This window comes from Podarcis filfolensis (assembly GCF_964270895.1).
Source record: "Podarcis filfolensis genome assembly, chromosome: 12".
Taxonomy (NCBI): Eukaryota; Metazoa; Chordata; class Lepidosauria; order Squamata; family Lacertidae; genus Podarcis; species Podarcis filfolensis.
In genome coordinates, this window is record NC_139614.1 from 49,298,158 (window position 1) to 49,321,542 (window position 23,385).

Genomic DNA, 23,385 nt, shown 5'->3' on the forward strand with positions numbered 1-23,385 from the left:
ACCAGCATGAGTTTGACCAAACTGCGGGAGGCAGTGGAAGACAGGAGTGCCTGGCGTGCTCCGGTCCAGGGGGTCACAAAGAGTCGGACACGACTAAACAGCTAAACAACAACAACAAAAAGCACCGCTTCAAAACAAAAGCATAAAACCATTTTACACAAATTGCAGGGCTTCCGTTCAGGCAAGGAGGGTGCAAGAAAGCCCAGTCGCTATACGGGCTAACGGCACACCCATTCCACAGAATGGTTCAAAGGCAACACTTACATCTACAATTATGAAATCAAGCCAGCACCAAACATTTGTGAAATATTTGTGGAATCCATAAGCCACCCACTTCAACAGCATCTCCAGGATAAAGATGTAAGTGAACAATTTGTCGGCATAATCCAGCATGATTTTAACATTTGGTCTCTCACTCAAGTGTATATCTTCAAATGCCTGGAATAAGAAAGTTAAGATGTATCTTGCTACTGATCAAGCAGAATTTTTAATTTGCAGACTTCTTTACAATCTTTCCTTAATTGTGTGAATGTACTGCAATTTTCCAGTCCTACTGCATAACCAAAATACTGGAGCTGTGCCAAACATATATATATATATCCATGAGAACTGGGGGGCACAGGACATGACAAGTGAATGATCCCAGTCAATCATGTGATGTTACGACACTGGCAACCCATAACATAAAATACTCAGGGTGGCTTACAATAAAGTAGGGGTGCTTAAAATTCTCCGCACCTGAATTTTTCCTGGATTTTGTTTGTTCCAAACTATCTTACCCAAGTTGTGGAACAATACTAATCTATTAGCAAAAACTTGCTATTCTTCCATGTTGATTTCCAGATTTCACCTGGACCACTGTCAATGTGACATTTTCTTCAGTTCTTTCCAACCATTTAATGGGATAGCTCAGTTGGCAGAGCATGAGCCTCTTAATCTCAGTGCCGTGGGTTCGAGCCCAACGTTGGACGAAAGATTCCTGCAGTGCAGGGGGTTGGACTAGATGACCCTCATGGTCCCTTCCAATTCTACATTTCTATGATGTAATGCCTTCCTCCTCTCCAGGAGGAGAATGTGCACATGTATTCATCAATATTTATTTAGTTATTGTATTTATTAGCTGCTCTTCTTCACTGAAGATTACAGAGTGGCATACAATAGGGTTGCCATATTTCAAAAGGTGAAAATCCAGACACCAAAGTTGATGAGCTTTTTTCTGGGGGGTGGGGGGGATTTGCCATAAATAAATTGATGGTAAACATGTTGGCAGGGACTGCCTGGCTTTTAACTTGCATCCTGTGGCGAGGCAATCTGCTGCGGCCACTGGTGCGCTGGGCTCAGCCGTGGCGCCAAGACTGTGCTGCCCTCTTCACTCAAAGGCTACCCCGGCACACTGCTGGCACAAGCACAGCTTGGGGTGAGCACCGCTCCCCAGAGCCTCCAACTGTTTGGGGTTTGGGGAGATAGGGGGGGCACAATTTCCAGCCAATCCCAAGCCTCTGCATTCCTCCCCGGATTGCCTTGCTGCGCTTCCCGCCGGGCATGCGGCTGAGTCTGGCACGCAGCAGGAGCCATGTCTTCTCTGGCCAGATGCACTTTGTAGTGCACCAGACACAGGAAGGACAGCCAGGGTGCATCTCAGCGATCCCACAGGGAGGCTCAACGGGCACCTCGGGCTGCCTGCCAGGGTGAGGCCGTCCTGGGCCAGTGAGGCAGCCAGCAAAGAAGGCCCATCCGCCCCGGCTCGGTGGGCGAAGCGGAGCATGGCACTGCAGCTGGATTCCTTTTTCCCTGAAGGCTGGCATGCGCACACTTGAAGTCTCCTAGTTTCCCCATGGTGAGGTGTCCCAGCACCGACCCCTCTCAGAGACCCTCACTTGAGGCAACATTCCCAGGAGCCGCAGGGACCCCAAGCCCCACCCAGGAGCTCCCTGTCTGTCTCAGCACTCTGCAAGGGAAAGGGAAAGGCCAGAATGGAGGTGTGGGTCCCCTCAAGGACTTACTCCGCCTGCCTCAACAGAAGTGAGGGGCGCCTGCCCAGCCAGGCTCTAGCCAGGCGTGTGTCCGTCCCCCCACTATCCCACTCACTTAGGCATTTGCTTCCTTTTCTGCCTTCCTTTTGCTGCTGCATCTGTGACTGGAGCTGTTGGGGAGGCTGCATCAATTTGCCATACGTCTGGGTTTCCCCAGTCATTTTAACCCTTATCAGAAATTTTCCCCAGACACAATTTCCAAGGGCCCCAATCCCATCTATGCCCGGGAAAACCCAGCAGCCCTACATACAACAACTAACCAGCAGGTGACATGATTATATAATTCATTAAACTAATGAGCACATTAAAACTACTAAAACACTTGACTGGTGAAATACAGTACAGAAAGAAATCTTGATATGGTGGCACGTGCCATGCTGGTAAAAGAATAATGGGTCCACCATAGTCTCAGAGAAATTTGGCCTTCCAAACAGCGTTCCCAGATTAAATAAATATCCAATGGTGGTGGTGATAGAGGTGCACGAGTATTTCCCCAAATTGAAAACCTGATCCAAGCACCCAGGCAGGCTTCATTCTCACTTCAATCCTATGCACTCTTACCTGGAAGTGAGTTCCCATTGAACTCAATGGGATTTATATCGGAGCAGACATACATAAGATTGTACTGATCAATGGTGCTTAATACCATCTGGCTAGAGCTCCAATCCCCAAATCAGCAAAATGTGTTTGCTAGCATTATTTCATCTTGGAATGGGGTGGTGGTTTAGAAATATAATCTTCCTTTTCTCTGCTCTGTCCAGTGTGCCACTTAAGCCACAGAGTTTTGCATGTGAGAATCAGATTAACATACCAGAGCTCCGCTGCTCAGTAGAATCATGAACACAATGAAGCTTTCAAACCAGTTGTGCTCTACAATTCGGTAGCATGTCTTTCTTAGGTTCCACCATAATCTGCCTGGAAACTTTTCAGTGTTCACCATACACCAAGGATAACGCTGCGCAAATTCTGAAAGAGACACACAATAAATAATAATCCACATTATGGGGTTGGTACAACCCTTGTACAAGTTAAACAGTACTGGCGAGGGGACTGACTTTTAGCATGTATCCTGCAATTAATGGAAGCTGGTGATCCCCCTTCCCATCACTGCTCTCGCTTACATCATTGTCAGCAAGTGGAAGCATGCAAAAGAAGACAAGAAGCACAGGCTGGCCATTTTGGGTTGCAGCCCCATGTTTCTGAAATTATGTAGCCCTGCCTAGAATAAATAGATGAAGTGCATCCTTACTTTCAGGAAAACAATTATCTGGCTCCGAGTCCTCAGCTAGTTCAGGGATCTGCTTCAGGAATTCTTCTGAGTTTGCTAGGTCCACGGTGCTGCCTTCTGAGCAGCTGATAATGTCGGCTCTCTGCAAAAGAAAAAATATAGCCTTGAGTTTTCTTTTCTACCAGGCATTGTCTGTCGGTTTTGCCTAACAGGATTGCAACTAGAATTTTATATTAATGTAGTTAGCAGCCACATGTGGATTTTAAGAAATTTAATGCTAGGCATATTGGGAAGAGTGATTTTCTCATCAGGACCACGGTGCATGGGAATGGGAGATTTAATCTTTCAATTCCTAGGTGAAATCCTGACAAAACCCATCCTGCACCACAGTGCAACAATTAGCCACCGGAGTCAATAGGAGGATTTTTTCCTAAGGCTAATATTTGCACAGGGAGGGATGTATTTTTGCCATGATCATAAGGGTTAAAGGGTTAAAACTCATCTCCCCACATGGTATGGTTTTGGTGCCTGGTATTAAATTAAATTAAATCGGTGACACGCTTGCTGTGTGATTAATGTAACACATACAAATTTCTGATCTACAATATCCATTTCAGCACCAAAAGAGAGGTTCAAAGGCTCTGAATCAGCATGCCTTACCCCTCAAAACAAGCAGACAGGCAGGCAAGCAAGCAAACTAACTAACCAAACAGTCAAAGGAAGATACTCAAAACAACCTGCTTGGGTTTCAATTCAACATATTGAATGGTGACGTTTCAATTAGAGTTGTGACATTGTTTGTTTCGTCCTGATTTTAATGCAGCCTTTCTTTTTTACCCAGTTCTGCAATCAGGGCATTTTATCATCTGGATTATCATTATCATTATCATTATCTGCTTTTGCTTTTCTTTATTGGTGAATAACTTTTACCTCTTTTTGTTTTGGTGAGGAGGACCCAGCTTTCCAATGCATACTTGTTTCCCCAGGAGAGGAGATTTCAGATGTTCGGCTCCAGGCATCGGAACTCTTGCTCCGCTCTCCTCTCAGTCGCAGCTGGTTTTCCTGCTGAAGAGAAGCCACATTCATCTGCACTCAAGACCATACCACTTGTATTTGTTTTTTTGGGGGGGCGGGGGACCCTTTCCCTCCTACTGTTAGTTAAAGCCATGGGAGCTAAAGAGAGATGTATTTCTGTGACTCAAACAAAATTACTGTCATCTGTAGGGGAGTGGATTCTAATTGGGACTGTGGCAGAATTTCCCCCTGCACCACTTCCCAGTGAAAATCTCTTGCCCAAGCTGGTATTTGCCTCGCAGAGGGAAACATACAGGTATCCATAATGTAGTTGTATGTTGTGCCTCGCAGGGCAAATAGCACTGGAAGAGGGCATTTTCATGCAAGCCTTCAGGAAAAAGATACTCCCACTACATTCCTTATCAGAATCCCCACAGCCCCTGATCTCCCAACATCACATATAGTTTGGCCTTCCGGCAGGCAGCAAAACCAACAGCTTTATCAAGTGCTTCCTGAACCACGGTTCATTGATGGTGAGCTGTGGTGGACCTATTGGGTCACGCTGTGTATGAGTAGCCTGTACCAGCTCTCTAGGTGGAGTAGCTACAGCACACAAGGGAAATGCACTTTTGTTTCCCTGGTTATTGCTTCTTCTCAGTGCCATTTTCCTTCTCCGCCCTGATCCTCAGCCTCGCTTGCCCAACACTGCCTCTTAATCTGATTGGCTGCAGCCACCCATGTGGTTTTGTTTACAAATGTTTCCCGGTTAGATTAGCGTCATGATGCTTCAGGATGTGATCAGTCAAATTTCACGCGAATGGGCAGGGGGTGGAGGGAAGCTGTGCTAGGAAATGAGGTGAACAATTAAGAGCAAAAAAGGGTGTATTCCATATTGAGCTTATTGAAGGAAATGTGGGGATGATGATGATGATAGGAGGAGGAGGAGGAAGAGGAAAACGACACACAGGACTGCATTGAAACAGCCTATGAGCAAAGGTGAGGGAATGCAGCTACTAACACTGTTAGGGCAGAAGCTAATCTTGTTCCTCATGAGGTGACCTTCTATCAGCACAATCACATCATTGCTTCTGCTTCTCATTAATTCTACAGTGTGACAGAACGTTCAGAAAGTGGGACAGAATATTGAGGACTGACATTAATATTGCTGTCTCCATTTCTGTCCGCTGCAATATTTGCCCGCCTTTCCTTGAACATGGAAAGGTGGCCTTCAGCTGACTCCTTACCTTCTCAGTATATTCTGTCTCCACGGCTGCCCCCTGCTTCTCATCAGCATCTTCAGAACCCTCGCTATCGGACTCGGGGGCAGCAATGGGAACACAGACAAACACACTGGGGTTGCTGATGAAATCATCCGGGATATGAACTGAGCACCTCTCCCCGTTCTTCTCGATCTCTCTGTTACCATGGCTCTCCTTGAAGTTCGGGAGATCTTTTCGAAGCTCCAGCCCGTTCTTCTCAGATTCACATTTTATTTTCTTCTGAGCTGCCTTCCGCTTGTACCCAAGAGCTTTGAAACAAAAAGCCAACATTGCCTGTTTTGCTGCATGCAGCCCTCGGTGGATCCGAGCGAAGGCAATTTTAAGGTTGTTCGTTTCTCGGTCGTCTTCTGGGAGTTGGAGGAGGTTGTCAGTGCTGAACGAGTTCAGCAGCAGGGCAATGAACAAATTGAGCACCTCAAAGCAACGGGAAGAGCAAATGTTTAACAACATTTCTAGCATAATTGTTTTGGTTTTTTCTGAAGAGAGATGGAAACACCCAATTCTGGCATGACCAGGACAAGGAAACCAACCAACAGCCAGGAATAGGCAAAATTTGTCAATTTTGGTTTTTCCTAGTTTCTCATTTTGTCAACCTTAAGTTCAGTTCTCCACATCAATTGACATGTGTGTGGGTTTTTATTTTTTTTACAAAACCCATGAAAATTGATCAGCAATTTAGTGCAAATTTATTGTGATATACACACTTTGTATGCAATTTTGCCTAATATACGCATTTCTGGAAAACGATTTTCTGTAATAGAATGCATTTTTATGTTAGCTTAATCAATATATGCTTTTTAATGCACATTTTACCCTAGTTGTATGCATTGTCTACTCTTAAAATGATACATCTGTTTTCATTCTTATTAATTCTTTGCAAACTAGTTTTAGAGCATAGGTGGAATGAATAAATATCAACAAATTGGAGCAGAAAATCTCCCAACAAAGCCAGGTTAAGAGTGAGAGGCAGGTAAGATGCTTTACTTCCTTCTCCTGTCTCCTTATTATGTAATTTCCTTTCATTTCCCAATGGCTTGAGAAAAGACTGAAAGAAGAGTTTGGATTTGATATCTCGCTTTATCACTCTCAAGGCGGCTAACATTCTCCTTTCCCTTCCTCCCCCACAACAAACACTCTGTGAGGTGAGGCTGAGAGACTTCAAAGAAGTATGACTAGCCCAAGGTCACCCAGCAGCTGCATGTGGAGGAGCGAAGACACGAACCCGGTTCACCAGATTACGGGTCTACCGCTCTTAACCACTACACCACACTGGCTGATGTGAAAGATGTGAAAACATAAGAACAGTAGAAGGGCCCTCCTAGATCAGGTCAATTGCCCATCTATTCTAGCCTCCTCTTCACACAGTAACCAACCAGATGCCCATGGGAAACCTGCAAACAGGACATGAGTACAACAGCACCCTCCCCACTTGTGATTCCAAGAACCTGGCAGAAGAAGGCCAGGACCGATTTTCTGGAATACTACCATTCCACATACTTGTCTTGTCTTATTTTAAAGATACAGCATGAGGATGGACTTTTCAAACACATTTCCCCTTTTCATTAATAGCAAAGCAAAATTTTGATAAAAAGGGGAGGGGAAACCAAAAGGTATCTGTAAACTCACCACTAAATTTCCAATCACCATGACCAGCAAGAAGACAAGCAAGCACATTGATTGCTCATTGACCACCATGCAACCCCACATGGTTTCAATCCATTCTCCACACAAAATTCGGAAAATAACAAGGAAGGAGTGGAAAAAATCTTGCATGTGCCATCGTAGTTTGCAGTCATCGGCCAATTTCTTACAATGAGTCTTATAGTTGCCCCCAAATAGCTGCATTCCAAATACAGCGAAGATAAAGACGATAATGGCCAGAACGAGGGTGAGGTTGCCCAGAGCATCCACTGAGTTTAAAATTATCTTAATAAGGGTGTTTAAGGTTGGCCAAGACTTCGCCAACTTGAAGACTCGCATCTGTTGGGGAGGAAAGTATTGTACTGTTAGATAACCAAAGAGCAGAACAGTTTGGCAGTTTCTATTTTTTGTAGCCTTCAGTTCTAACTCTGTTTATCCTTCTTTTCAGCTTCATCTTGCCTTTTTGTTCTCTTTTGAACATATTGTTATTTATTATGTCCGACCCTCAGCAGCCAAACAAGTGCCTATGGGGAAGCCCCAGAGCAGAACATGAATGCAGTAACACACTCCCACTCATTTTTCCCTAGCAACTGGTATTTATAGACATGCTCTCTGCGATGCTGGAAGTAATAGTTGGCCATCGTGTCTAGTGGCCACTGACAGCTTGTCTCCTTCATGTCTCTCCCAAGCAGCACAGCACAGCACAGGAACTGGCCTTGGACAAGTATTTTCAACTCCCTTCCTGGTCCTGAAAGCACCGGGTAGCCTTGGGGAAGTTGCTGCTTCTTGCCCTCAATTTCCTCTATCTGAAAATAACATCCCTCACAGGGCACATCTGGAGATTAGCAAATTAAATCTTTCACAGTGCTCCACAGATGTATAATCAATAGTGATCTTCTGCAAGAGATGTAGCTTGTGGGAAATCCTGTCCTATAAGCCAAAAAAAAGAAAAAGGAAGGAAGAGGAAAAAAGAGAGCAAGGGATTACCAGCCTCAAGGTCCGTAAAACTGTAAAATTTCCTTTCCTGCTGCCTTTTTTCCCTGATGCCTTATTCTCTTTGGGTTCACTGCTCAGTTCAATGATGCTTATGAAGACAATCACACTGTCAAAGATATTTGAGCGCTGCTGAAAATAATAATAGGGATCCAGCGCAATGATTTTCAGGATCACTTCTGCAGTGAAAATTCCGGTGAAAATCTGCAAAATAGAAGTGGAGACGTCAAATCTGTATGTTCCAGAATCCTCTCTCCTCATGCCAGGGTTAAGGACAGTTCACATGACAAACAGGCATGTTGAGAAGTCCACAAACCCTTCCTGGGGGGCTCCATTGCGGTCTGGCACTCCCTCCATCACCCTTCACAATCAGATGAGGGAGGCCCCTTGGGCTGCGTCCCAGGCAGCAAAGGAGGTCCCTGGGCTGAGCTTGCTGCCCAGGCAACAGATCCTGCCAGCTCGCTCAATCAGCCAACTGTGAGTGGGCAAGGGGGTGGGGCACTCCTGGAGGGTGAGCTCAGTCCACTCCCATGGCATATAAGAAGAGCCTGTGGCTTGTCCTGGCAGCCACTCCTAGAGTCAAAGTAAATGGCAGTATGTCTGCCACCTTTCCTTTGGCTTGCGCTATTAGACAACATTGTGGGATTTATAATATTGAATATAAATTAGTTTCATTTGCAGACGATATTCTTTTGTTTATTTTGTACTGTTCAGGCTAGCATTCCCATCTTGATACAAACAATAGATGCTTTTGGTAAAGTATCTGGTTACTCTCTTAATTGCTCCAAATCAGAACTGATGCCAATAAGTCAAAACCTGATTACACATTCATCCAAGGAATATAAATTCCAGATTTGTTCTGAATCTATTAAATATCTAGGTATGCTAATACCAAGAGATATAACACAGTTTGTCATAGTTAACAGAAATAAATTAATAAAGGAATTTTCTTCAGATAGTGATAGGTGAGAGTCATTGAACCTTATACCCTTTGGGGAAGGGTGAATGCTATCAAAAAATGATGTGATAATAACAAACGCATAAAAGCTTATTACATGCTGATGCAGAACATCCTGCTTGCCAGAATTCGCTTACCTTGTTGCCTATCCCAAGCATGGCCTCGAAATCAGGGGACATTTTATAGTGTTCTAGCGCCATAAATAGAGTATTCATCACAATGCAAACTGTGATTGTGAGGTCCGTAAATGGATCCATAACAAAAACGCCCACATTCTTCTTTATCTTCAACCACAGTGGGCAAAAGTTCCACACAAGATACTTTGCAGCGAAGTTCTTCAAGAAGCGGGGGCATTTCTGATTAGATTCTTCAAGTTCTAAACATTAAACACAATAAAGTAAGGTCCCCACTCCCCATGGAAAAAATATTTAGAAACACGCGCCTATGGTCAGGATGTGGGATCAATAAGGACTTGTGAGAACATCTCCTACTGAATCTGTTGATGCTCCAGCAGAATTCTTTTTTAAAATGTATGATCAAGGACTATTGTAATTGATATCTCTGTTAGAATTCTTGCTCCATGATTGCAGTCATGGGATTGTTGTCTTTCACATGACGGTATATGTTTTGACTCCACAGAGTGGGAAGTGACGAAGACAGGATGTCTGTGTTACTGTGTTCCGTGAAGTGGGACTATTGTCCTTTGTTCTTTTTCTCTTTGCTGTCTGATGCTAGAGAGAGAGGGAGCCATGTTGCAGTGCTCCGTGTGTGTTTAAATGTAAATAAAGTAGATTAGCCAAAATGCTGAGTTGCTGAGGTCTGTTATGCAACTGCGCAAACTCTGCGGATCCCTAAGTGTGCCGGTGTTGGTTGGCATCGGTCGCTGTGATGTTAAGGCTGAAGAAAGCTTTTGAAGCTCCCAAATGATCGACCAGGAGGGAGAGAACATGTCAGTCGGGCATGTGTCTCTGCCAGGGTCCTCCTCAAGTGTAGACTGAACTCCTAACAATCCCATGGGCCAGTTCTTTGTAAGACCATAGGAAACTATTTTATGTCAGAAGCTTTGTCCAGCAGGTTCAGTGGCTTTCAGGAATCTTGCCTAGCTCTTCATGAAGACACCTGGGACGCACCTGGGGCTCTCCACATAGAAGGCATGTTTCTTTGACCACTGAGCTACAGCTCATGTGACTGTATTGCTATTCCAATTTCACTAGCTTCCTATCTGTTTCTGATCCCAAAGTGCTAGCTAGTTGAAAATCCCTAAATGGCACCTCCCGCCCTACCGGGGGGCAAAGGGTGAGAGAAGATCTACATTTATTTTATTATTTTTATTTATATAAATTTGTATACTGCCCTTTATCTGAAAATCTCAGGGTGGTTTACAGCATAAACATACAAAGTAAAAACACAAAATTCATATGAAAAACCAGAACCAGAACAAAACAAACCCGTAGCCCCAACTCCCACATCAGGAACAAAAGGACAGTAAAGGTCTACATTGGGATCGGCTACTCCTGAGATTCCTGCCACCTGAAGCAGTCGTCTCATCTTGCCTCAAGGGTGGGCCAGCCCTGACTCCCTATTTAAAGGTGATATGCAACACAGAAACAATACATAGACCCAGGTGCAAGTGCTAAATCCGCCCATGTATGGCATTTAAAGCATGTCCTTAAGCTTGGTAGCCAAAAACTATATTGGCGCCCATGAATATACAACAACCTACCTTCCAGCGCACTGGTAATGATGCTGACTGCACTTGCTGCCCTTTGTCTTTGAAGTGGGTGATTATAATAATCTACTGAGAGACGCTGAGTTTGGAACCTCTTGTTGGCTTCATCACAAGAAGTAGTCTGTTTAAAGATGTAAACAACATGTCTAGTTATGGAAGCTTTATGTGCTTCGATTTCAGGCAGGAAGAGAAACAGATATGAACGTAAATATGCTTATTGCAAAATTCAGTAGACCACACAGTCTTAATACATTCGGGGGAAATGTCGAGTGACAATGAGTATTATTGTTCAGCTGTTCTAAGTTTCATTTTCCTCTCACTTCACTATTTATTAGTTCCTTCCTCACCCAGTTTACATGTAACTCAGGACAACACTTCATGCATTTGATGAAGCAGGCTGTAGTCCATGAAAGCTGTCATAATGCATTTGTTAGTCTTCAGTATGCGTGTGCCTTTGGAATCTTAGCTTTAGAGCTGCACAGCAGTCCTTAGCTAAAAGAGCATGCATGCAATATGGTGCAGAAAGAAAATATTTGCTATTTATTCATTCCACAGGGCTCTCACCTCTTAGCTCTTGCTACTCCTTCTTCTTTAAGTCTGCCCCTGCCCCCAAACTTTTTGGTAACACTCCCCACCCTCCATGCCCACTATTCACAAATACATTTACAGTGAGATTCTATGAATGCCTACTTTGAAGTAAATCCCATTGAGTTCAATGAGGTTTACCCCCAGAGAAGTGGTTAGAGGATAATAATCTTAATTGTTGTTGCTTTTGTTGTTGTTGTTTGTGTATATATATATATAGTGTGTGTGTGTGTGTGTGTGTGTGTGTGTGTGTGCTGCAAATTGCCCTGGGACTAATGATGAAGGCTGGGGAAGAAATTTAAATCATCATCATCTGTAGGGAAGTAATTTGAGGATAATTTTTAGGGGTGGAATAATTTTTCCTCTAGGTACAGAAAACATACATAGCAAAAATTGATACAACTGGGGGGAAGCCACCAATCAGAAAATTGCATCTGTCTGATTACATTCTCAACTCACCAGATCTCCTTTCCCAGGATTTTCCATAACTGGAGGAAGCAATGACCCTTCACTGGAAATGGGATCCATGTTAAATGGCCTTGTTCCACTGCCCCCCATCAATGAAACCATCCCATTGCAATCGTCTCCAGCGGCCCATCTGCCAGGCTGCATGTAGTTTGGAGCTGTCAGGCGAGGACTGTAGCTGGTTTGACTTTGGATGCTTGGACGCCTTCCCATTCGGGCAGCCAGCAGTGTGCTGTGCTGGATCTCCGTCTCCCCAATGCTGCTAGATTCATCCTCCCCAAACTCAGCCCTTGAACCAGCATCTCGGCCGGATACATGGAAATTGAATACACTTCCATGACTTGGTCGGCGTTTGGTTGGGTTTGAACTAGGACCGTAATTGTGGCTAATGAGAGACTGCAGGGGTCAAAAGAAGGAAAAAAGAGCAAGAGTGATGCAGACTTTGACATGCTCTGTACTAAATACATTTAATGTTGAGTGTAAGAGTCACTTACAGAAATCCTACCAATTGCAGCAGAAAACTTTATGATTGGCCTTGTGCCTTCCTGTTAATAAAGAGCACTCTGCGTTCAGAAGTGGCAGCTTGTTAGGAGTGATAGCCTGCTTCTCATTAACTCAAGTCTTGCACATACACTCCTGTCTCCCAGCTAACTACTCCACAAAATTTTCCACTTGTACATAAGTCTGTTAATCACTTATGGCTTCCTTACCAGTCACAGGAACCAAGGAACTTGCTATTTATAAGCCTCTGTTAATTCTCATACTTACCGCCATGTAAGACCACCAGGAAGGATTACCATTTTGTAACACCTTTATTCAGACAGATGACAATGCAACTGATTTATTCTATGGCTTTTAGTTGATTTATGGACAGGGTTTGCTATTTTTTTATTGTTGTGACCTACTAGTGACCTCTTACTGAGAACTGCTAAGAGTAGAGGAAAAACAAATACATCACATATAAAGCTTTATGCATAGATTGGTTTCCTACTGTTGTAGAATATATATACTTTCTAAAATGTAAATTTTCTAAAAACATTCATGTAGATTTGGGGTTGGCAAATGCTGATTAAAAATTAAGTGTCTTAGTTAAAACCTTTTTTTCTCCCTTCATTTAAACTCCTCCATCTCTGAGGACAAGTTAGAGTGCAATTAAAAGTGAAAAGAAATAATGGTTAGTTAAAGCTATGATTTTCCCAGTAGTGATGTATGAAAGTGAGAGCTGGACCATAAAGAAGGCTGATCGCCGAAGAATTGATGCTTTTGAATTATGGTGCTGGATGAGACTCTTGAGAGCTCCATGCAAGAAGATCAAACCTCTCCATTCTTAAGGAAATCAGCCCTGAGTGCTCACTGGAAGGACAGATCCTGAAGCTGAGGCTCCAATACTTTGGCCACCACATGAGAAGAGAAGACTCCATGGAAAAGACCCTGATGTTGGGAAAGATAGAGGGTACAAGGAGAAGGGGACGACAGAGGACGAGATGGTTGGACAGTGTTCTCGAAGCTACCAACATGAGTTTGACCAAACTGCGGGAGGCAGTGGAAGACAGGAGTGCCTGGCGTGCTCTGGTCCATGAGGTCACAAGGAGTCGGACACGACTAAACAACTAAACAACAACAAAAGCCTTATGAAATAACTACCGGTTTCCGATAGCTGTCACTAGACTGTGACTTTGGGGTTTTGGGATCTTCCCCATAATCTTCCATCCCCAAAGACAACTTTTTCATTCTGTTGCTTCGTTCTTTGACCTCTTTAGAACCTATAGGTGACACTTCAAATGAGCTATGAGACATGCTGTCGTTTTCTTTCGCAGCTAATTCCTAGAATGAAGAAAAAGAGAAGTGGGCATTGTACCATTATGTCTTCATATGAGATAATAATAATAATAATAATAATAATAATAATAATAATAATAATACATTTTGGTATGACAACTTCCCATTCACAGATAACAGTTTGCATTGGATATCCAAATTACTCACAACCTTCATGATTTTAAAGTTAATCACGGTGTTTTTCTAAAATAAATTTTGTCTTGACGGATTTTTCTTGCCCAACAGGTGTTAGCTATGTTTCAAGTCTGAGCTCCTAGTTTTTGGACACATGAAACATGGAAGCTGGTGCTTAATCTCCTATGGAAGCACCATAATTAAGTGGTAAGTTCTTGCTTTGACCATGTTAGATCCCATCCCATGTTCAATTTATGCTTTCCCCATTCTAAAGACCTTTTTTTATGCCAGCAGATCTATGCAGCTGTTAAAAAAACATTTCATTAGTCGGTCATTTTAATTATCATTTTGTATTGTTTTTAATGGTGTTTTATGTTTTATTGTATACATACTATATATAACTACTGCTATAAACTATGTTTCTGGGGAAATGGAGGTAGTTGTAGATTAGCAATGGGGCAATATATGAACCTCCTGCTCTTTCTTCAGCATCTCCATGGCTTCACGAAATTTCCTTTCTTTTGCTTCTGTTTCAGCAATAGTGGCTGTGCTCTGTTCTTCGTAGGCCATCGTGACCACGGCCAAGATCAAGTTGACCAGGTAGAATGATCCCAGAAATATGACCAGCATGAAAAACAGCATATAGATCTTCCCAGATGCTCTGAGAGTCTGTAGTCAGAAAGAATATATTAATCATTCTTTTGGTTGTGATGTTTACAAAATGTTAAGGTTTTCATCACCAGTTTTCCCTATGTTAAAGGGGAAAAGGCCTTTGAAACCATATAGAAAACAATGAACCACACTAAAAATAATAATACAGTAATTCATTAACCAAAATAAAGATGACAAAAGAAACAACATTAAATCTAAAAATGACACATGAAAGTCTATGTTATGGATGATCCTAGCTTTGCTTAAAAACCGCCAAGGAAGGAGAGTCCACAACCTCCCAAGGTGGTCTGTTCCACTGTTGAACAGATCTTACTGTCGGAAAGTTCTTCCTGATGTTCATTCGGAATCTCCTTTCTTGTAAATTTAATCCCCTGGTTCAGGTCCTACCCTCCAGAGCAAGACAAAACAAGCTTGCTCCATCTTCAGTGGCAGCCCTTGAGATATTTGAAGGTGGCTATCATATCTCCTCTCAGTCTTCTGCCTTTTGGACCCAAGAGAACCCTTAGATGGTGTCAGGGAACTGACATCGGAGCCAGAAGTGGAGGCAGGTCTCCCAAGCGATGCCGGAGAAGGGCCAAGCAGGGAGAGAGGGGACTCATCAGCTGGGGAAGGAAATCAGCGTAACACCAGGGATAAAGGGGGGCGGAGGGGGGAATCGGAGAGAGGGCTCCAGGACTCTTCGCTGGAGACCAGCGGGGAGAGCACAGGTCCTCCGCTACCCACACCCACCCTGCGCAGAAGACTTCCGCGCAGGGAAAGTAGGCGTAGACTTGGCGTCAAAGAACTTCTTTGCTGGAAGAAGTTCAAGAAACGCCCACTGACGGATTCTGCTAGCGACTGAACAGCCACGAAGTGAAGGGCTGTCCAGCCAGGAAAGGTTTAACCAGGCTACCTAGCCAGGAGTGGCGGCAACTTACGCACGAGCAACCCCATATAACCATTACAGATGGCTAACAATATTTTTACATTTTTTTTAACAAGAAGGAACATTCATAACTGTGATCCCCCTTCTGTGCTCTGAGGTGGCACAGTTTATTTTACCAGCTCAGGACTCCGTGACAACATTTCCATCTCATATTATCACCCCAGGATTCCACTTGGTAGACTCTAGCATATCATTCTGCTACTTATATAGCTATGACGGGAGCTGTAAAAGGTAGGCAAAGCAAGCCGCTTCAAACGACTATGGCAGTTTCCCCATGCAATTTGTTTCAAAAGAATTGAAGCATGTACCTGTTGATAGAGGCGTTCCCAGTAATCCTGCGTCATGAGGCGGAACAGGGAAAGGAAGGCCCAGCCAAACGTATCAAAGCTTGTGTACCCAAAGTCAGGATTTTCTCCAACCTTCAGGCATACGTATTTCGGCGGGCAGGAACTGCAAATAACAACTTTGTTTCAGTGATAAAATTCTCCGGCATTTAAGTATGAAAAGAAAGTTGTGCCAGTACAGTGGTACCTTGGGTTACATACGCTTCAGGTTACATACGCTTCAGGTTACATACGCTTCAGGTTACAGACTCCGCGAACCCAGAAATAGTACCTCGGGTTAAGAACTTTGCTTCAGGATGGGAACAGAAATTGTGCTCCGGTGGTGCGGCAGCAGCAGGAGGCCCCATTAGCTAAAGTGGTGTTTCAGGTTAAGAGCAGTTTCAGGTTAAGAACTGACCTCCAGAACGAATTAAGTACTTAACCCAAGGTACCACTGTATATGGAGAGACTTGAAAATATGTGAATCTTTTTTTTTTCTTTCTAAAACATGGCTCCTACATTCAGCAGAGCTGTGGCTCCCAGTAGGTTGGCCAGAGTGGAATTTGTGGCCCTCAGGGTGGAAATCGTTCCCCACCCTTGCAACAGAACTGCAGCTTCAAAATGAAAATGGTAAATCTCAGATCTTACCACACTGGGGCACATTCACAATGTTCCACATGCAAAAATGATGAGAACATCACATTTGACTTTGAACGCACAAAAATTGAATTTGAGAATGTGGGCCACAGTTTTGAGAGGAGGGGAGGTAAGTAAGCAGAAAGTAAATAAATATACGGAGTGAATAACAGATATTAAACACACTCATAACAGGTATTATGTAAACTTACCCACCATCTGAAGCATTGCTGCACAATAAATAATCTTCAGTGTCATTCTTATGTATGTAATTCACTGCAATAAAAGAGTCAAGGATAAATATGGTTCCAGATAAGTAGAGGTTCTAAAACAGCCAGTCGTTTTGTCAAAACCCATGGTTATCGACCTGGCTCATCAACAAACCACGGTTTAAACTAACCACTGTTCCTCCAGTTCTGATATAATGTGAAACGGTTTAGTTTAAAACCAGAAGTGGGTGCTTCTAATCACATCTGTGCTAAAGGAGGGGAGGGGAAGGAAGAGTGATTGAGCCCAAGGTTTCCTGTTGCTCATGCACTAAACTAAACTAGGGTTGCCATATTTCAAAAAGTGAAAATCTGGACACAAAAGTTATTGAGCTTTTTTTGGCCAAAGTTGTTAAGTTGTCGAGCTTTGGCAAAATCACAAGGACATTTTGGAGCTAATTTTAAGGAAAACTGGCAACAACACCACTGCCTCCATGCAATATTGTCAGAACTTGGAAGCTGCAGCCATGCAGCCCCAGTAAGCGAGGCTTCAGCGGGGACAGCAAGGGGGACGGCATCATTTGTGCACAATATGGTTACCAGTGTGGTCACGCCACGGATTTGAATAATGGCATTATGATACTGGATTTTGCCTTTTACACAACTGCTGCACATTTGAATGACTAGCATCCTGTCCAGTGAAGCTGAACATTAGGAGATTCTAGGCAGGGCAAAACAAATACTTCTTCACACATAGTTTAACCTATGGTATTCCCACCCACTAGATGTAGTGATGACCACGACCTGGATGACTTAAACAGAGTCCGCTGTTTTATTTGATTTGATTTGTTTTGATTTGTTTTGTTGTGTTGTGTTGTGTTTCATGATGGGCGTAAAGCCGAATAAACATTTTGATTAAACAGAGAATTAGATCAATTCATGGAGGTTAAGTCTTTTTGATGGCTACTAGCCATGAGGTTATGTTCTACCTCCACTGTTGGAGGCACACTGTGCCTGTAAATACTAGTTGCTAGGTGTCAGAGTTACACTTAGTGAGCCACGTAGAGTTACACAGTGAGCCGCTGTGAGAACGGAGCGTTGGACTTGATGGCCCTTTTGCCTGATCCAGCATGGCAGAGGCAAATTTAGGGGAGCATGACAGGTTTACCCACACTGGCTATTGAGCCGAGAGGGTGCTGCAATAATGATTTAGAATGGAAGGCAAGAGGTGGGGGCTGCTGAATTTCGGCATCACACCGCTGAAATTTGAAGGCCCAACATTCTCCACTGAGCCTCCTTCTTATGTTCTTATTTTTGTTAGACAATAGCCTTTTTACGTAGGAATTGTTAAAGAACTCTTCGGTGGATGCAACCAAGACTTGGTGATGTGTTCATTTTTAATTTGTCAGTATGACTTAGTACTTGATCAGTTACCACCTCAATTCCTTGGACTCCCATCCTGTGCAAGTTCAGGCATGGGGTTCAGTTACAATCACACCACTCATGGAAGCACACTTGGGAGTTTGAAAGTAAGATTGCAATAATCCAAAAAGGATTTATCCCAATGCCACCCACATGGCAAACCTACCAAAGCACTTATCTGACACTTATAAATCTCACTATTCTTAGGAGTAACAGTCTGAAGTGGCAGACGCGTGTGTCTTGTTTGCTAGGACCCACTTCAAACCTGGAGACAGAAGAAGGAATAAATCCATTATTTTGCAAAGATCTGAGGACAGCATTTACCTGGGCTATTGGTAAAATTCTCATACGTAGTCAAGTTCTGTTTAGATGAAAAGGATGTTTCATTGGACATGCTCTGGCTGATATATTCCGTGTAGTTCTTGACACATTTGTGTCTCAAATGTCCTTTAAAGAGTTGAAGACCAATGAGGGCAAACACACTCAGGCAGAAAACAGTCAGGATCATAACATCTGCGAGTTTCTTAACAGACTGGATTAGGGCACCTACAATGACTTTCAGGCCTGCAGAGGGGGGAAATGAATGACATATGAATTCCAAAATCAAAGTACCTACAGAACAATTTGGAGTGTCCAAATGGACCTAGAGTTATTTTTGCCCCTCATTCATCTATGTGATGAACTATTGTTTGTAGCTTTGATAAAAATAAATAGAAAGAAAATGTATTATGGATACCGCATGGGGGAAGGCAGGGTTGTCTGAGCAAATTTCCAGCAGCTCAGTTTCAAAACATGTATGTTTTGAGGGGACAAAGAGGTATCTTTTAAGGCAATAAAGTAGCAGCAAGTCTGCTATATATTTTGGAAAGCTTGTCTGTTCACTATGCATTTGGACACCTCTAAAAATATTGAAACTCGTTTTTGCATGATGGTTTCTGAGATCAAGAATAATAATAACAATAAATAATAATAAATTTTATTTATACCCTGCCCTCCCCGGCCAGAGCCAGGCTCAGGGTGGCTAACACCAATAAAATCACAGTGAAAACATAATGGGGGAAAGGGGGGGGGGAGAGAAAAGGGAAAAAAACAATTTAAAATACAGGTTAAAATGCGATTTAAAATGCATCCTCATTTTAAAGTAGCTGATAAATCACATTTTCGTCTGTGTTTGGATATAGTTGGTGACCATTTTGAATCAAGACGGCAGACTGAACTTTTCAAAATTGCACTGATTTTACCCACTGATTTCAAAATTACTTTTTTGTTTCTTAGAATTCCTAAGCAACGGCTGAATACAAAACTGCTAGTTTTTTTAAAAAAAAATAAACACAGATTTGGTGTGTCATATCCACTCTGAAAGCAGAAATTGCTGTGCAGGATAGTAAGTGATCTATAGGCAATAGCGGGCTGTTTTTAATAACTAAAATGATTAAGTAATGTGATTAGATGCCCAGGATTGTGCCATGATATTGATAGCAAAAAGTCCATTCATGTCCTTGTTTTCTGCCATCGATGTGATGAATGATTAGACTGCTTATAATTTGCCACATTAAACATGTCATTGTTTAATTTTCTCCAACCAAAATTGTGCATTAACAAATTGTCATCCTTCCATTTCTGAATTCTGGATATTGTTCAGATTGCTGCAAATACACAATTTGCTATGATTTACAGCTTGCATCCATTAAGCACTGCCCCTGTAGTACCCATAAGGGTTGCCCCCTAAATTACAGCAATATATTTGATTCAGATTGTGCTGATATAATCAATATGCATAAATGTTGCATTTAATCAATGCACATTCATTGTTAAGTGAAAACTGTGTCAAACACCAATGCACAATACAAGCATACACCAGTTCTGATACTAATTTTAGAACTTATCTGAGGCAAACTCAAAGTGAAACATAGTGGAATGTAGTGCAAATAAACCCATGCTTTCCTAAATATTCTGTGTACAGCACTTAGTAAATTGTTTTATGTGCTCCATTTAATAAATAAAAACAACAGATGGATGGAACAGAGAAAATCTGTTCATTGTTGGTAGCAAACCTATACAGCATCCGGCTCTGTAATCAGTGGGCTTGAATTTTCAGCACAGTTTGTATGATTTGTAAACGGGCAGCCAGCCAGCATGTTTTGCTTTGTATAAAAATAATATCAAATGAACAATCACTAACCATAACTGTTTGCAACAGGACATGAAGCAATTGATTTTCTCTACAGGTGGTACAGCGAGCTAACATTTTTTTAAAAAACACCTTCAAATAATGAAGGTATTTCATCCGCTTAGGGAAGATAACCTATGGGACATCTGCATTTGGAAGTTTTCAGAACAACATTTTTGGGGTGTTTTCAAAATCAGCTCCCTCACCCATCCATACTGAGGTAAATAAAAAATACGATAGGTTTTTTTGTTTTGCCCTCATGAAAGTTTCAGGTTCTTCCCCGTCCCCAGCATGTTCCTCATGCACACAGTGGTGGTTTTTTCCCCAGTGTCTGCATAATATCATTGGCTAACCCATAATTCTCCCATTCATTTCAGATTTTCCCTTTCCAGGGAAAATCCAGTAAGCACAAAACAACAAACCAACAACAAACAGTTGCCAATACCCCATTTGCAAATTAAGCCCCTGTTTGGAAGTATCTCAGTTTACCAGCAACTTGCAACACAGTACAGGATACATGTATATTTATGTATGGTATTCTAGTATTTCACAGATAAAAATAGGTACACTTGTGAACATATGTCTATCATACAAAGAATCATGTCAAGTCCAGTTTTGTCCCCCACTATTAGACAATGCTTCCTGTATTTAACGTTCAGATTGCCTCTCTTACTACACTAATTTAAAAGTAAAGACAGTGGTTTTTCTTTTCATTATTGATATTCTAGGGAAACACTATTCTTTTAATATATGAACAGTTCAAAATAAACATTGGCAGGTGCAGCATGTAAAATGACTGTGCATGCCCTGTTGTGACGTGGGGTTTGTGATTTCAGCTCTCTTGACATAATATGCTGGAGACAGTTCTGTAGTAACGCTTCTTTATTACAGCAAACAAGACTGAGAACTGAGGAGGGGAGAGCTACATTTATAGGGACAGGGAACTAGCTAGAAAGGATACATTTTGGAGGGAACAATATCAGGCAATCACAGTCCTGCCTTTTGGAGGAAACCAATAAGACAGAGGATCCAAATACAGCAGCTTAAATGAACCAATAGTAGCTGTACCCTCTGGAACCAAAAGGCAGTTACTTTACCCTAATGCAAATACAGACAACAATAATACAGATATAAAATCCTTTGACTCAATACACAACACCCCTCCCCCCCTAGTGAGCACTGCAGACGTAATCTCTCAGGTACTGTGGGGGCCTACAACTTCTACTTGATCTCCTGACAACAGGTGTTGCCGGTTCTGGATTGGATGTTACCTGTGGTAGGGGGGGTGCTATAGGGGTTTCGTCAGGAACAGATGGAGTCCCAGACATTGCAGGGTCCCCTACCTGTACCTCGTCCTCCTGAGGACTAGCAGACCCTGGTTCATTTGCTGAAGCCCCTGGTGACTGCACCTCTGGGCCATTTTCACTCTGGTCTTGCAGCTCTGCGTCGTTAGCCAGGGATGAATTATCTGACCCCTCCCTGCTGAGCGCCCGGCGCCTCAGCTGATCTATATGTCTCTTCCAAACTTGCCCATTTTCCAAGGTCACATAGTAGGACACAGGTCCACTAGTCCGGGTGACCACACCAGCCACCCACCGTGGACCTCGTGAATAGTTCCTCACCCAGACCAGATCTTCAGGGGCGAGATACCTTGTTGTGTCAGCCTCAGCCTGGGGGGTTTCTCTTGAATTACGGTTTGGCATTTTATCGGGGTGGACATAATCCAGCACCGTTACCAGTCTTCTACCCAAGAGCAGCTCAGCTGGCGACTTGCCCGTTGCAGTACACGGCGTCGCATGCTGCAAAAATAACATTCGCGCGATGCGAGCTGACCAGTTACCCTCCATTAAGCGCGCAATGGATTCTTTGGCTGTTCTTACCATGCGCTCAGCCTGCCCATTGGAGGATGGGTGAAAGGGCGCGGATGTGACCCCTCTTATGAAGTTATCAGCCAAGAATGCCCTGAATTCTTGGGATACAAAAGCTGCCCCATTATCTGATACAATGGTCTCAGGTAACCCGTGGGTTGCAAACAGCTGCCTCAACACCTTGATTACGGCAGCTGATGCCATGCTAGGGACCATCGCCACTTCTAACCATTTGGAATATGCATCGACAATAACCAAAAAGACCTTCCCCTGGAATGGCCCAGCAAAATCTAAGTGCAGCCGGCTCCAGGGAGATCTGGACTGCTCCCACCAGTGAACTGGTGCTCTGGCCACTTCTGGCCGCACCTCTTCGCATGCCTTGCATGTTCGTACCCATTGTTCTATGTTCTGGTCCATTCCAGGCCACCACACATAACATCGGGCTAGCGACTTCATCCTGACCATTCCCGGGTGTCCCATGTGAAGCGTCTCAAGAACCCTGTTTCTCAGTGGTGCTGGGATGATCACCCTATCTCCCCACAGGAGACAACCCTTATGCATGGACAACTCGTGCTGCCTTGTCGCATAAGGCCTGAATTTGTCTTCATGCGGACCACCTGGCCACCCCCTCCCCACCCAAGTGAGCACACGGGAGAGAACAGCATCTTTCCTCGTTTTCTCAGCTATATCAGTAGCCGTTACAGGAGCCCCCGGAAGTGTTTCCAGCATCATTATGTCCTCCGCCGGAGCAGGATCCACATTGCTTCCGCCAGGAAGAGGCAATCGACTCAGCGCATCAGCGTGGCACAACCGTTTCCCCGGCACATGGGTCAAGGTGTACTGGAACCCGTTCAGGAATATAGACCAACGCAACATTCTGGGGGAGAGAATTTGTGGCGTTTGTTTGTTCGGGTTGAACAACCCTAACAGTGGTTTGTGGTCCGTTTCAATGGAGAAATGGCGACCATACACATAATCATGGAACTTTTTGATTCCTGCCACAATTGCAAGCGCCTCTTTGTCAATTTGAGCATAGTTGCGCTCCGTGGGCGACAACGTACGGGAATAGAAAGAGATGGGCTTTTCCGACCCATCCGGTTCCCTATGACTCAGCACCGCCCCCAGGCCGTATTGAGAGGCATCACATGCCAGGACCAGCGGCTTCGACTCATCGTAATGAGCAAGGACGCTCCTGCTACTCAGCATTCCTCGCAAGGAGTCAAAAGCCTTCTGCTGCCCCTGCCCCCATCGCCACACATTCTTTTTCTGCAACAGTCGATGTAA

General features: G+C 43.5%; 1 protein-coding gene across 6 annotated transcripts in view; it reads right to left on the minus strand.

Annotated features, from left to right (window-relative positions):
* The window catches only part of LOC310745924 (sodium channel protein type 5 subunit alpha-like), a 42,484-nt gene that overhangs the window by 12,588 nt on the left and 6,511 nt on the right, over window positions 1–23,385 (minus strand). For 4 of the 6 annotated variants that reach the window (XM_083579216.1, XM_083579215.1, XM_083579217.1 and 1 more), the window contains exons 3-17: window positions 18,388–18,627; window positions 16,648–16,711; window positions 15,785–15,926; window positions 14,351–14,548; window positions 13,571–13,750; window positions 11,921–12,322; window positions 10,871–10,997; window positions 9,285–9,523; window positions 8,184–8,393; window positions 7,182–7,535; window positions 5,520–5,969; window positions 4,192–4,326; window positions 3,283–3,403; window positions 2,845–2,999; window positions 265–438 (exon numbers count right to left, since the gene is read on the minus strand). In XM_083579216.1, the coding sequence (XP_083435342.1) occupies window positions 265–438; window positions 2,845–2,999; window positions 3,283–3,403; window positions 4,192–4,326; window positions 5,520–5,969; window positions 7,182–7,535; window positions 8,184–8,393; window positions 9,285–9,523; window positions 10,871–10,997; window positions 11,921–12,322; window positions 13,571–13,750; window positions 14,351–14,548; window positions 15,785–15,926; window positions 16,648–16,711; window positions 18,388–18,627 (3,191 nt within the window). The remainder of the gene's footprint in view (window positions 1–264; window positions 439–2,844; window positions 3,000–3,282; window positions 3,404–4,191; window positions 4,327–5,519; window positions 5,970–7,181; window positions 7,536–8,183; window positions 8,394–9,284; window positions 9,524–10,870; window positions 10,998–11,920; window positions 12,323–13,570; window positions 13,751–14,350; window positions 14,549–15,784; window positions 15,927–16,647; window positions 16,712–18,387; window positions 18,628–23,385) is intronic. The other 2 variants (XM_083579219.1, XM_083579220.1) reach the window with 2 other exon arrangements.